At 36.0% G+C, this 15,957-nt stretch overlaps 2 protein-coding genes across 3 annotated transcripts in view; one reads left to right on the forward strand and one right to left on the reverse strand.

Annotated features, from left to right (window-relative positions):
• The window catches only part of RpS7 (ribosomal protein S7), a 47,048-nt gene extending 44,122 nt beyond the window's left edge, over window positions 1-2,926 (forward strand). The window contains exon 5 of the mRNA XM_089102549.1: window positions 2,818-2,926. Within this exon, the coding sequence (XP_088958675.1) occupies window positions 2,818-2,895 (78 nt within the window). The 3' untranslated portion in view covers window positions 2,896-2,926. The remainder of the gene's footprint in view (window positions 1-2,817) is intronic.
• A 5,772-nt stretch (window positions 2,927-8,698) lies between these two features.
• Pex13 (peroxisomal biogenesis factor 13) overlaps window positions 8,699-15,957 on the reverse strand; it is a 36,179-nt gene continuing 28,920 nt past the window's right edge. For both annotated transcript variants that reach the window (XM_089102107.1, XM_089102108.1), the window contains exons 3-4: window positions 14,556-14,756; window positions 8,699-13,043 (exon numbers count right to left, since the gene is read on the reverse strand). In XM_089102107.1, the coding sequence (XP_088958233.1) occupies window positions 12,640-13,043; window positions 14,556-14,756 (605 nt within the window). In that variant the 3' untranslated portion in view covers window positions 8,699-12,639. The remainder of the gene's footprint in view (window positions 13,044-14,555; window positions 14,757-15,957) is intronic.

The raw sequence follows: 15,957 nt of genomic DNA on the forward strand, positions 1-15,957 counted from the left end.
GAATGAAAAGAGAAAGCACGACATATAAAAAGAATTTTGCATAGGAATCCTTGCAAATTCCCCCGGCGTATAATTTCCCCTGACAAGTTTATCCCCTGGAAACTTCCCTCCCTGTGGAAAACCCCCCAGCAAAAAATTTATCTCCCCCCCCCCACCCTAAAATATACGCATGCTTCCCAATAACAAATACTATGCGGAAACAATGGACACATTCTATAACTTAAAGGCGTCTCCCCTAACGCTGTGGGGGGGGATCTTCATGTTACATCCAAAAGTATAGTTACTGGCCCTTTCAACTATGATGAGCAAAATGACTATCTCAAAATTTTGATCGGACGTTTTTGGGGAAAGGGGCGGGGAGGGGGTCTATTTGCCCTCCAATCTTTTTATTCACTTAAAAGGGGCACTAGAACTTTTAATTTCCCTTCGAATGAGCCCTTTTACGATATTCTAGGACCACTGGGTCGATACGATCACCTCTGGGGAAAAACAACAAATAAACATGCACCCGTGATCTTTCTTCTAGCAAAAAATACAAAATTCCAAATTTTTGCAGATAGGAGGTTGAAACCTCTACAGTAGGGTTTTTCTGAATCGCTGAATCGGATGGTATGATTTTCATTAAGATTCTATGACTTGAGGGGGTGATCCTCTCCCACCTTTATCGAAAATCAGGCAATTTTTTTTAGGCTCCTATCCGTTAATGGGTAAGAATAAACTTATTTAAACTTATATATTTCAAACCAGCATAATAAGCAGATTCTTTTGATATGTCGGAGTTGGTATCAAAACTCCGTTTTTTAGAGTTTTGGTTACTATTGAGTCGGGTCGCTCCTTACTTAGAGTTTGTTACCACGAACTGTTTGATTGAAACATGTGTTCCCCCTCTTTTATAGGCCAAGGATTTTTCGGGGGATTGGCAAAATGTATCTCAACTTGAGTCAGATTGATTCAAATGAAATGAGTATGATTAATCTCTTGGGTTATCTACTTCTAAAGCTTATGTTGACATGAGACATGTCTTATGGTTAAAAGTAGAGAAGAAGGTTTTTGTTGAATTCGAAATCCTTTTATCTCTTTTCCCGTCCAGGTCACTGAATTTTTATGAACTCGCGCATGGCTGATAAAGTTAGAAAAAAAAATCAAGTTTTTATCTTAGCTTCTTTCCTACTTCTAAGGCTTGAAAGATTCTATTGCAATGGTACTCAACTTAAAAACAAACAAATCTTTAGATCGGGTTTAAATCCAGCTCAGATCTTGTTAAGTCTTAAGTCAAATTAGTTTTGAGTCACGCTTGAATTTTTAGTTTCTTTTTTATTTTAATTTTTTGTTGTCGGATTTAAGATGAGTATAGATAGTAATGCTTGTCGTTACACAAGGGGTGTGTGGAAAAGTTGTTTTTTGTGGCGGTATGTTGTTTTTGCCAATTTTTGAATTTAGTCACAACTCGTGTTTTCCAAAGTATTGCGTGACCTGCGTGACAGCACGGCTTTGACTGTGTTTTACATTCTTTCAGAACAATAGTGAACAGATCCAATTGATTATAGCTGATGCAACTAACATGAGTCTAATGGATCACAAGAGTGAAACAAGTTGGGATAGATACCAACGGATGTAATACGTCTTAATTAAGAATTGATATATACATATATATATATATATATATATATACATATATATATATATATATATATATATATATATATATATATATATATATATATATATATATATATATATAACGTCTCAGAGGACTATGGCGCTAATAATATATCCCTTACATTATTTGGTGAGTTGGGCTATGTTCAAATTTAAGCACAATTTTTATGTTTGAACAATGGCGCAAAAATGTTCTTCTTAAAATTTGGCCAGCGGAAATATCGATATATCCCCGCTGGAATTATGGGTTGAAAGGTGCTTTTACACAGTATATAACTCATTGGGGGTGGACTCGTCTTTCTACAATTTACTCGATTGGTATAGATGGCAGACAGCTCAACTCATTGGTGAACTACCGGTAGCATAATTTTTACTTTGAAGTGTAATTTTAAGTACTGACGAATGACACAACACGGTGCTTTTTGCATAATTCCCCCCCCCCTTCCCACCGGGTCCGAGCCGAATGGTGAGAACATACTAGGCACGACTTGGCCGGGGAGGATTGCCTCTCATTCCTGCAACTTAATCCGTGGATATAGTTGGTTGGTGGCTTAAATATCAAGTGGTTGACAGATAGAAGTCTCCAGGACGAGGTTGTCCAGAACCCAACATGAACTTAAATACAATACAGAAACTATACTTAATTAGGTATATTAATTACGTTTGCGATACATTTTCGCTAGTTTAATTCCATGGTCTTTTGTTTTTTGAAAAGTACAAGACATCTCAATGTAAGAACGGTTGCAGTTTTACCTGGATACAGGAGGTCATAACAATCTATGGGTGGTGTGAAAATTTGATTTCGGCTTCAAACTTTGCAATAGAATCACATTTTGAATTATTTAGCAAATGCCCAGTTTTGTTCATTTTAATCAAGGACGATTTACTAATTATTTTACTTAGCTTGAAGTATTTACAAAAACATTAAAATCAGTTCTATAACATTAAATCTTCTTTTTGTTTATATTTCAAAGCCTCCAAATTTTGATAAAGAAAAAGCTTCCAACAATTCCGGAAAACAACTTGAAAGTAGTAAAAAAAAAATCTTATCTGAATCACACAACCATTCGAGAAGAGGTAGTTATATTTCTTTCTCTGAAATTTGTTTCTTATTTCAAATTTTTATTTACTCTAATATTTTTCGTTTTCTAATTTCAGGTGGATACGTTTGGGGCTGTTTACAAGAAATTGACTGGTAAGGAGGTTACATTCGAGTTCCCTGAGCCATACTTGTAATTCTGGATGAAATAAAAAAACCTTCCAGGAATTATCTAAAAATGTTTTGTTTGTGTAGGAACACGGATTTGTTTCTATATTTGTGCTTCATGTGTACGAGACTCACCTTGGGGACAGCTAGGCTAGGGACGGTACAGTTCGGTGACAAATACAAATCAAAGTTATACAGTGGAGCAAAATGTATAATCTTGCGAAGGTTTTTATGTATAATACCCCCCCCCCTCCTCCAAGGTCCTTAATACTTTTTGAAATCAAAAACCCTTGAACAAATACTTGACATTTCCTCTTGTTGAAATGTCTCATTCTCTGGATATTAAGTATTCAACAATGCCTGGCGGGTAAGTTAACAATCCTTAACTTATTTTTCGGATACCTCGAAATCGAAAAATATGGTTGTTATTTTATTTGTGCGGAATAGTCGATGGGGATTTTCAAAGACTCCTAAACTTAGAAACACGATCCTTATTTAACATGGGAAAATCTTCAAGGGGGAACTGTCGAGAGGGAATGTTACGCGGGGGAGGAGAGGGATTTTCAGGGGGAAGATTGTCCATGGGGGATTGTTCAAATAGTTTTAAATTTAAAAATACGATCGCTTTCTTACACTTGGGGAAATTCTCCTCGAGGAAACATTATCGAGAGGGGGAATTTTCTGCGGAGTTTTCTGCAGGTGGGTTTACCGGGAGAAGGACTGTCCATGGGGGGGGGGGGGGGGAATTTCAAATACATGAACTGAAAAATACGACCGCTATCTTACATATTGGGGAAATTCTCCGCGTGAGGAAGGGGTATTGGAATTTTCCGGTGGGTAAACTGTCTGCAAAGGATCTTTTCAAGCACTTCTAAATTAGCAATACGGTCGTTATTTTGCTTGCCGGGAAAATTTTCGGCAAAGGAATTTTCCGCAATTTGAGGGGGCGATTTCTCAAATATTTTAAAAACAGGAACTTTATTTTACAAATGTAGAAAATTTTCCAACGGAAGGTATATTCTATGGAGGAATTTCACATTGGGTAGGGTTTTTTTTTTCAGATCGTATCAACGCGTGACCGGGTAAGCTAGTGAGTTACAAAAGTCAAAAAGTTTATGACAATCGATTCGAGAAAATTTTTTTCTTTTGACCAAAGTCTAATGAACTGAAAAATGCTTATTGGAAGCAAGGAGTCGTGAACATAATAAAAAGATAAATTAGGTAAGACTTCTATGATGTAACGATGGTTATGCCTGCACCGTAGAATAGTCAGACCGTTTGATAAGAAAGCTGAATCATTTTTGACCGAACGTAGTTTATTAAGGAGACCTGAGACAGTTAATCATTTTGATCAAAAGCTTTTGTCAATCGATTGACGTGTGCTTCAATCAACCCTACAATCTCGACCACAGCTAATGTAACACTGCTTTTGATCAAAATGATTGAGTCATTCCAAGTTTCTATCAATCACCGTCAGCGCTTGACTCAAGCGCCAAACAGGTTCCTAGACGGTCAATCATGCTTGAGTCAATCAATTGATGGAAGCTTTTGATCACTGATTGACCGTCTAGGGTCAATCCTTTTACATCATGAGTACATGAATGAAAAATTTTCCCAATTACCAAGTAATATTAATTCAGTTTTTTCATTTTTATAGCATTCATGCCCGCTTTTGGAGCTCATTTTTAGAGTCCAGGAGACAAGGCAGGCGATGCCTCAGAAACCCCTCTTCCCTCCCTCCTTCCCCCAATCGGTACCTCTTTCGTTGGTACTTCGTAATGTTTAAAAAAGGGTGATGTTTGGGGGGGTTCAAGAGGGGAGATGGTCAAGCAAACTTTAACTCTTGACTTTGGGTGGAGAGTGGAGCAGAGATAAATCGAAACAAAACATGTGTACTTAGTTCATCCACATACCATGTCTGGAACAGCTAGGGGAATGGCTAGAAACTTTTGGAAAAAGATAGGGCGAGGGAAGTTCAAACTTAGTCCTGAAGAGATGGCAAACGGACTAAGAATATTGTTTCTTGGCTTTAGATAAAAATTATCTTTTACACAATAAGATCCTATGAGATTTATAATCTATGCATGATTAAGCAGCAAGGTATAACAAAATATTCGATTAATTTTTGAGATAGCCATGTTGTTCAAAATGGTCAGAAAGCTCAACAAATAGGCTTCTGGGGATGGCATGACCCTCAATTTGCTCATTGTTTATAGATTGTATAAAGGAATTGAGGAGGGGGAGTTCGATCATGGGTGTCCGATTGGCTCAAAACTTGCAGCTAGACAGCAAAAAGAGATGCAGCTAGACGGCTTAAAAAGATGCAGCTAAATGGCATAATAGTAAAATACTGTACTGGCATGTTAATAAATTCAGAGGGAGTAGTCAATCCGGACTTGTCCCAGTTAAAGATAGGAACGGGGCCACAATAAGTGATAAGGAAAGAATTAAAGAGAGATGGATAGAATATTCTGAGAATGTGTTAAGCCAGGGTAGAGTTACAAGAAAACATCTAGAGGAAAACGATATAGTTTGTGACACCTTGGATGTGAATGAAGATTTATTTTGTGAGGAAGAATTAGTGGTTGTGACTGTACTAAAAGGATTAAAAATAACAAGACTCCAGATGCAGATACTGTGGTAAATGAGTTTCTTAAATATGGTGGCCATGAGGTTGGAAATAAGTTACTAAAGATAATGAATAAGATTTTTGCAAAGGGGAAGTAGCTAGCGATTTAAGGAAAACCCTGTATAATAGAGGTGATAGGAGTGAATGTGATAATTATAGAGGCATTGGCCTAGTTTCTATAATTAGCAAATTACTTAGTACGATGATATTTTTTAGACATAGAGATACTGTAGACAAAGTTTTAAGAGAAGAAAAGTGTGGTTATAGAAAGGGTAATGTGTAGACCGAATTTTCACTCTTTGGTTAGTAATTGAGAAGTGCCTGAGTTGTCAAAGACCTTTAGTCCCCAGTTTTATTGATTATGAGCAAGCGTTCGATCCAGCTGATAGAAGAGCCTTAGCGAAAGTCCTACCCTTGTATGGTATACCAAGCAAATACATTAAAGTGATTAGTGCTATGTACGAGAATAACACTGCTGCGGTTAGGGTAGAAAATGAGGTTAGTAGCTGGTTTTGTATTAAATCAGGAATTAAGCAGGGTTGTGTTCTATCCCGATTTGTATGGATCATTTTGATGGACGTTGTCTTAAAGAGCACAGGAAAGGCAATGGGAGAAACACGGAATCAAATGGAGAAGAAAAATTTTCCCTGGACTTAAATTATGCTGATGATTTAATCATTTTAGATGAAACCGTGAGCAAAATGAATTAACTTTCAGAGGTTTTGTAAGTTCAGGTTGCCAGGATAGGTTTAAAAATTATGTTAAGAAGACTAAGCCGTAAAGCTAGGAATAAGTGAAGATGAAAAGGTGATGGTGGGTAACGAAAAGATCGATCAAGTGGATAACTTCACTTACCTTGGTAGTATTGTTAGTAAAGACGGTGAGTGCCTTGAAGATGTTAAAAGTAGAATAGCCCAGACTCAGGGTGTTTTTTCACAGTTGAAAAAAGTTTGGAAGAATAGGAAGATAAGTCTGCGAATCAAGATTAGTATATTAGAAGCTACCATAATGGCAGTGGTCAAATATGATTCTGAAGTATGGGCACTCCGAAAAACGGAGAAAGATTTGCTAGATGTTTTCCAGAGAAATTGCCTAGGCTACGTATTTCTTTGGGTGCCCGACTGACTGACCATAATCTCAAACAGTAGGCTGTACGAAAAGTAGTTCAGTCCTGCTTTCTAGGGCTATAATGAGAGAAAAGTTCAGTTGGCTGGGGCACGTTCTACGGATGAAGGATGACAGATTTCCAAAGTTTGACTTTACAGTCAGCCGTCTAGGCGAAACAGAAAGCAGGTCGTTCACTGTTGAGGTTAGAGGATGTCGTAAAGAAAGATTTAAGGGAAATGGGAACTTTCTGGGAGAGTGTAAAGAGGGAGTATTTGAACGGATTGGGATGGAGGAGGAGCCTGTGTAGCTATGTTGGCCTCAGGCGGTTTGGTGCTGCGGTGAGTTGTTAGCACTACTGTTGGAGAAAGGAAAAAGGGAGGACAAGGGAAATTTAAGTTAAATCAAAGGACGACATGTGGACGGGGAGGGGCCTTTGAAATTGGAAATTCTATTGCCCTTTTTAGAGTCAAGTGACTGGAGGGCAGCCCACCTTCCCACTGTAGCCACCATGACATCGGACCGAAATTTTGAGATTACTGTTTTGTTGAAAATAGCAGAAAGGTTCAATAAATTTTCCTTCTTGAAAGATATGAATCCCATAGCCCCAGAGTAAGGGCCATAAATTTTGCAACTTGGCAATGGTTTATACATAAGATTTCTTTTGAGAATGGCTTTGGAGATCCAGTTAGAACTTCTAGGGGGCTTTTGGGGGAGAGACAGGGAGGGGGTCAAGTCGACCCGAAGTTCTGACATAGGAAGATAGGCAGAAGTAGATCAAAAGACAGTGTGTATCCAGGTAATCGAAATAGCATATGCGCAATATTTCGAGAAAGATTTGGTGTTTGACCTCAAAGTTTACGGGTACTCTTTTTAGTAGAGGCTATTTATTGCCTTCTTTAAAAAATGACCTCGAAATATGTTTATTTAAACAAACAAGTAGTTGCAACAAACAACACAATAAGATTGTTGTAATAAAACGATGGATTTGACTATATTTAAGGTTGACTATACTTGACTATATTTAAGGTTGTAACAGGGTGAATGTCAGGATGACTTCAGCCTTGCAAGAGGCTAAAATCAGATTTTCAATACATTGGATCAACACTCCCCTCTCCCACATCCACCCATTTTTTTTTAGGAAAACTGTTATTAAAATTTGTTACACAGGATATTTGTTATTCAAGTTTTGGATTAAATATTCTAATTATGTCCTAAATTTAAAAAGCAAGCCAAAGTCGAAAAAATCTTAAGCCGATCAACTGTAAAAAAAACTGCAAATATTATCATTATTATCAACCAATAAAAGAAAGTATATTAATTAGAAACTCACATGAAGTAATTTATGAAAAACATTTTCTCAAAATAAGGTTCTTCAGAGAAAAGTAAAGAGCTATATAGAAATCAAAGTCGAGCAGAAATAAAGTCATACAATAAATCAAACTTAAAACAAATTTAAATTTTAACAAACAGGAGTAGGGCTACCTCCCCCCCCTCCTCCTAAGTCGTCTAAAAGATCAGAGCATCACTGAGCTTATGGAATATGTTTTGAAAATTTCTTCTTTGTAAAAATAATATATCAAAAATAGGTGGAACTTCTAACTAACATGTATACCTTACCCTAACACTAACTTGCATATTTTAAAGTGAGGAGCAATACTACCCCCCCCCTCTCAGAATGGCCCCAGCCACCATGTACAATTCACTTCTTTCTTTGATCTTTTCACCTCTTTTAGATCATGAAAAAAACATTGTGGATTTGTCAAATAAAATAATGCAGCTATATGCTGAATTTTTTAACGAATCACCACGAGTATGCGAGGGTAACTAGGGTCGGGACCGCTAATCCAGCATAGCCTTTACTCACAGAGCAATGGTGTCCTTACACGTTTTCCCAGGGGGGGGGGAGACGGAAAAAATTTCATCCGGGTATGTTCCTTTTTTAGTTTCCAAAGGGGTGGGATAGGCATTCTTTTAGTCGCATCCTTGTTCCCAGGTCTTAAGCATGATATAACTGCTTCTTTTCTTTTGTTTCTCGTATTTTTGAATACTTGAAAAATATTCTCAAAACAGACACGAAGAAAAGTTAACTACGTAGTTTATTTTATTTCAGATTAATAATAACTCCCATAAAAGGAAGACAATTAGGCTAGGTATTCACGAGAAAAAATCAAATTAATACCAACAGCATAATAATAATATTGTATTTCAAAGCTATTAAACCATATACATACACGTTCTTACGCATAACACTAAAACGGTTGGCAAAATATACCTATAAGCGAAATCCCCAAATTCAAATTAATAAAGAAAGTCGATCAATTAAACTGTACCCAGAAACAACAAAAGAATAAATGCAGCCATTTTATACAGTTACCAAATGCTAATATATATACAGAAATTAATAGTGATACAAATAGAACCGTATGACGAACCACCAACCCTACATGTTATACCCCTGACGAAAGCCACCAAATGCCGTATAAAGCTACCAAATGTCAATATAAAAATAATAGAAGTTGATAGTAACATAAATAGAACCAAATGGTCAACCTGAACTGTAATCCTATATCATCCAATAAATTGTAATCCTATAAATGTACCCAATCATTTCACTTGTTTTTAAACTTACAGAACTTTATGAAGAACCTCACTTTTGAAAACAATTTTAGCAATTAATTTAGCAATAATAACAAAATTTAGTAAAATAAATGATGCACATACTGAGAAATACACACAAGTAGCATTACAGAAAAGCTCCAACATATTCACTCAACTTATGTGTTGTTCTAGCTGGAACGCTACTTCAAGAAATTCTAGTCGATAAAAGGCGTCAAACTGACCCATTTCAAGTGAAATTCCCTCAATTCCAGGCTTTTCAACTATTCTAAAAACTAGGGGTACAGGATCTCCCCTAGCAATACCCGGCCTGAAGGTTTGAAATTTTCTGACTGAAAGCCAGAAAATAAAAAGGAAAGAAAACACCTGATTGGATAGATAATACTTTTAGAGTTTCTAAGTTTGAAAATAAGTTGATTTATTTTTCGACCCTCAGTAACAACACTACGTTCCCATCATAAAAAAAGAGAAGATAATGAGGAAATTTTTCAAGACAGTGAAAACAAACTAAGCGGATATTTCGGCTATATATGCAACAGCCGTCATCGGAGAAATACCATATAAAAAAAAAAAAATTACTAAAAAAATATCGATAAAATAAAAATTTTTAGACTTAAATCAAAAAATTTTGTTAAAAGCGTCTCAGCGATAATTACTTATTGCAATAAGGAATTGTTACAAGTTTTAGTCGATTAAAACAGCATGGATCAATAATTCATTCTTTTTGCCAGTTTTTGCTGAATCTATGTGAGCTGAGGACACTGAGAACTTTTGCAATATTTATTATATGATTTTAGTTTAAAAATTTTATTTTATCCATGAAATTTTTTCAATAAATTTGCCTTCTTTCTATTTGTTTTATATGTATTTCACTAACGACTGTTGCATATATAGCCAAAACATCGGTTAGGCTGTATTCCTTGTCTTCACAAATTTCCTTGTTATCTTTTGTTTAAAAAAATAATATTTTCGGTTCTAAAACATATTTTTGATTTTGTTTCTATAAATCTATATATAAATTCTATTTGAGAATTATACAAATTGTATTAGTACAGCATAAATTTTTTAACATAGAAAATTTTATTGATATAAATTGTGTTTAGGTAGAATTATGTAAACTTGTGTCTTGTATATTAATGTATTCACCTCTTTATCCCCCCCCCCCTTCTCTCTCTTTCTGTAGCATAAATTCCATAGCAGAAAAGTTTCTAAAGATAAATGAACCCCACCGTTTCATAGCACATTTCGTTTCTACAAGAAAAATACACTGAAGAATTGTATCAGTTCCTGTCATATTATACCACTAACCTGCCATTTTGTCATTTCATTTCGACCTGTCACATCAATGGTAGGATGAAATTAGTTTTGGCAGTTTGTTTGATTTATATGGTTTAGTTTTATTCTTGTACATTACACATATTTTTAGGCCATTTGCTAGATACAAGTTACTTATTCATGAAAGCAAAAACTGCTTGGGTAATGTGTGCCTAATCTACTTATGTTACATTTTCAAAACTTTGATTTTTAACGATTTTATCTATTCATGCTCTTTAACAAAATTACAAAAATAGTTTATAAAAGCCCCTCTCAGAAGGAAGTTACGTTTAAATTAGTGTTTCTACTACCCTTCCTGTTTTGAGACTTTCCCAAATTTCCCTTGAAGAAAATTAATTCCTCCAAAATCTCTCGGAAAATTATGGTTCGTAAATACACGAACGTTAACACGAAATACACGTCGTTAATTATTGCTAACGTTAATTATCGGGGATGTTTTGCATACTTTTTTTTGGCGGGTGTAATTTTGGGAAACACTTCAAGGATGCTGAAAGCACTGGTTTTAATTTTTCCAGATCAAAGTTCTATGAACGCCCATATACATATTAAGGGGCTTAAAATATTATTGTCATTACTTTACATGAGGTCTTCATAACCTAATAAAAATAATTACCGCTCATCAGTCACATCATTACCACTGATATGTCATTCTGTCAGTTCATTTCGACCTGTCATATCAATGGTAGGATGAAATTAGTTTTGGCAGTTTGTTTGATTAATATGGTTTTAATTCTTGTACATCACATATATTTTGAGCTATTTGCTTGATACAAGTTACTTATCAATGAAAGCAAAACTGTTTGGGTAATGTATGCCAAACCTACTTATGTCACATTTTCAGAAATTTGATTTTTCTCGATTTATCTATTCATGCTCCTTAACAAAATTTCTAAAATCCTCTCCCTGAACGAATTTGAGTTTGAATCAGTGTTTCTACTATCCCTGAGATTTTGGGACTTCTCAAATTTCCCTAAAAAAAATTTGGTCCTCCGAAATCTCTTCGAAAATTATGGCTGGTAAATACACGAACGGTAACACGAAATTCAGGTCGTTAATTTTTGCTAATGTTAATTATCGAGGGCATTTCAGAGATCATTTTTTTTGGGAGGGGGAGGGGGATTTGAAAAAACCAGAAAAATTCAAGGATACTAAAAGCACTGGTTTTAATTCTTACAGACCAAAATTCTATAAGCGTTGATATACATAATATCGGGGCGTAAAATATTATTCTCAGCACTTTATGTGAGGTCAGCATAGCCTAATAAAAGTGATTATTGTCCTTTTTTATCAGTATTAAGTGAACTTCTGTGAAACAATGACTAATGCAATCCTAATTTTGGTTTTTAGTTTGAATTGTATTCTTATTAAGGATTTTTTTTATTGTGAGCTATTTTTTATTGTTTTTGTTGAGTATTTCTTCCATTTCACTGAGAATAGATATTGCTTATTTAGCCAGATACTCTTAAATATTGGTTTGTCTTGAGAAAATCTCCGTTTGGTGATGATGAGAAACGCATAAGCTGAGGGGGCACCAATTCTCAGAAATCACGTACACCAGGTGATGCGTAACAAACGTAGCGAAAGTGTTCCAAGCGTGGCAGAACTGTGCAAAGAGTTGAAGGAATTGTGCAAAGCGTTGCACGGACTGTGCCACACGTGGCGCTCGGAGATGCACATCAGGTGGCGAAAATAAGTTTTATTAAAATACAAAGAATCCAAAAATGGAAATTATTTCCCTGTAAGTCTGTAAGCTATATAGACTATAAAGCTATAATATCTACGGACCGCACAAAATGTATAAAAACATTCTTAAAAAGAAATTTCCCGAGCTGTGGTTCCTTTTCACTTTGGTCTCCACTAATATCCCTAGTTTGCTAAAATGCCAATGTAGTACAGAACATCGACAATGGGTGGCAGGTAATCTTTTCTTATTTTATCATATTATTATATATAACCTCTGGCAACAATGTCATTATTTTCACTTAGAAATCATCACGTATTCCAATCAGCAAAGTACACAAAGGCAGCGTATTTCTCATATAGATGTACTATTTTCATTAAACAAAAAAGACGATTGACTTTCCCATTAACAAACTTCCTCTTCCTTACTGTCTATCACGGAATCGCAAGAATTGATTTCATCAATGTGTTGTTTCACGGTGTCAGAAAAGGTGACACGTTTTTTATTACCTCCATCAGGAAGTTTAGTGGCACAGATTGTCTGTGGTTTTGTAATCAAAACGCCCTGGTTTTTCCTCCGGGGTGGTTGCTTGCCTAAGATGCGGATGTAATTAGCTGGAACTAAACCAGTTTTTACCCCATCGGCTGAAGCCAAAATCCAGCCACGTACACGAGGTTGCAGCTCTTTTGGTGCAAGAGTTAACTGCTGTCCTGCAGAAAAGCTGATTTCTTTGTCTGAAGCAGGCGTGAAGCTGAATTCAGCAACTGCGAGGTAGGTTTCTGTCTCACCAGTTGCCCAAGATTTGTCACCTAAAATTTATTGAGAAGTTTAAATTTTCAAAATTGCCAGTACTCATATTTTCAAAGAGTGTTGCTTACATCTCGTTTTTTCTATGTTCTTGTGAAATAGAGCCTGCACTCCCTCTTACATAGCCGTCGAAGTGTCTAGATACACAATGTTCTTGTGAAATAGAGCCTGCACTCCCTCCCACATAGCCTTAGAAGTGTCTAGATACACCAATACTTTTCAGACTTCTATATATCCAAAAGTGAGCCCTGGGGATTAGATTTTTGCAAAACTTAACGTTTAAATTTTAACTCACTTCAAATTCAGAAAGTTTTTTTTTTAACTTCAACAAAATAATATCGTACTTTTGGAAATTTTCCTAAAAATCAGTCAAAGGATCTTTCTCTCTCCAGGGGAAGTTCTTTAGTTTTCCCTTGTCTAAAAAATCTCCTTGTGAAAAGGGATCCTATACCGCTTACTCCATCTCACTAAGCCTCGAAGTAGTCTAGATACAGCAATGGTTTTCAACTTTCTATACTGCAAAAATTAGACCTTTGGAATTAGATTAGACAAAATTTAAAGCCTAGCCAACGCCATCCCAATCGAACCGTAAAACCGTAACAGTTTTCAGCTTTATAAGTCGGCCCTCAGAATTGCTTTATGGCAAAATTTAACCTTTAAATTTTGGCAAAATTTGTTTAATTTAGTTTAAGATTAGCAATTTTTTTTACATCTTACGAGCAACTTTAAAAATTTTCCAAACATCAGAGGATTCTTCCCTTTCCTAAGAATGTTCTTTATATTTTGCCTTCGTCCTAAACAACGTCGTTCTCAAAGCGGTCATATACCATATATCTTTCCTCCTTCTCCGACACAAAAATTCTAGATGAAACGATTTTCAACTTCTTGTATTCTAAAGTCAGACCGTTGGAAACGTTTGCCTTTCTAATGCTTGTGCAAACTTATTATTTACATTTTGACAAACTTCAGCGTTATAATTTGTGAAAACCATGAACCTTCCCAAAAAATTGTCAGAGGATCATTTTTTCTCCCTAGAAACGTTTTTATACTTTGTCTCAACAATGCCTTTATGGAAAAAATTAGGGTCTATAAAAAATAGAAACAGCCCCATAGCAACCCCGCCGTAAACGGGTTATAACGGTTATTTTTAGTTTTCTATATTGACAAAAATAGGCTAAAAAAATTAAGTTAAATTTTCACAAATGTTCAGCTTTAAATTCGTGGAAGTCATTATATTTCAAAAACAATCATCAAAGGATCCGTTTCTCTTCTATTGTTTTTATTCTTAGATTTGGTCTTTGTCTAAACAATATTCTTGTCAAAATCAAGTGTTTAATCCTCTAGATAAAACAATAGTTTTAATTTTCTATATTACCACAAGTAGGCCTTTGGAGTAAACCAATCGACAGTAGGCCAACTTTAAAAAGGGAATCATCAGTGATAGATGACATTGAACATACCTTAAAAAACTTTTAAGAAAATAAAGTAAGAAATAATTTAGAAACGGAACTAACCTTCTAGAGGGTCTGAATGGGTTAAACTTGATAATATTTTCCACATTACATATGGAGCAGAGGAAACGATTGCAAGGTACATCAATATAGGCCAAGATGACTTTGTTTTCTTGATATCACTTTCTGTCAACACTGATCGACCTCCAATTTGTTCCATGGCTGAAGTCCATGCCTCCCTTGTCGGGTTCTCCTTTGCTAAGCCTACAACAAAATATTTATAGAAGAATCATAGAATCATTTTAATTAAAAACAGCTGTCATAGACACATTAAAAAAATGCACTAAAAGGCTCTGTTTTTTACATGAAAACTTTTTTACATAAAAACACTTCTCTACATTTTATTAAATGCACTTGTAAAAAATGGAACAAAGGAGTTACTAAGTCTGTTTGTGCGGCACGAGACGGGCATAAGTTTGCTTTTGCTTCTGGTATTTGCGCGGACAGGCATTTTAGGTGGTAATATTGTCCTATGTACAGGACTAGACAATAAAAACTGGCCAAAACGAATCATCAGCTGAAAATGGCGATCGCGAAGGCTTGGTATTTCAAGCGACTTCAGAGCGGAGCTGTAATCTACATATTTGTCGCAAAGAATGATCTTTACAGCTCGTTTCTGGATCCCCTCCAAATCATCACTTAAGTAATCTATGTGATGAACTTGTGGGCCCCAGACGGGACACGCATATTCAAAGATGGGTCGAATAAAAGTGAGGTACGCTGTTTTCAGCTGATACACTGGAAAACCTAGGCGGCGCATCGCCACCAGTGTCCGCATAGCATAATGTCCCTTCTTAACCAGCTCTTGTACATGAATAGAGAACGAGCAGTCCACACTAAAGGTGACGCCCAAGATAGTCGCACACGAAGCAGAAGGGAACAAAGTCGCGGGGCAGGTAAAATCGTGTTTAAGTGGGTTGAACCTCAAAACCTTTGATTTATTCTCATTAATTTGAAGACTGTTCGCAGTACACTGTGATTTAAACTGATCGAAAAAATTTGGATCAAACTGGGCTACAGCTTGCGAATCCTTTATGTGGTGTTTAAGAAGCGCAGACAAATCATCGTCGAATTTAAAACGATCGTCAAAGTCAGAAAGTACATAGTTGATAACAGCCAGAAAACGAAGAGCTGCTAATTTGGTACCTTGCGGGGCGCCACATGTAATTTCAACCCATTCCGATTCAATATCACCGGGAAAAAGGACGTACACTTTTTGATACCTGTGACGTAAGAAATCGATTACTAATTGGAGGATGTGCTTACGGGCACCCATTGACTTGAGATTCTGGGCGGCAAGAGGGTGCTTAATCAAATCAAATGCCTTTCGGTAGTCAACCAGAAGGAAATCTACAAACGAGCTTCCAAACTACAACCATTCAACTACTAGGTGATAAAGCCGTAC

Source organism: Artemia sp. Qi Xiang Cuo, chromosome 16, assembly GCF_049724085.1.
Source record: "Artemia sp. Qi Xiang Cuo chromosome 16, ASM4972408v1, whole genome shotgun sequence".
In the NCBI taxonomy this organism is placed as follows: domain Eukaryota; kingdom Metazoa; phylum Arthropoda; class Branchiopoda; order Anostraca; family Artemiidae; genus Artemia; species Artemia sp. Qi Xiang Cuo.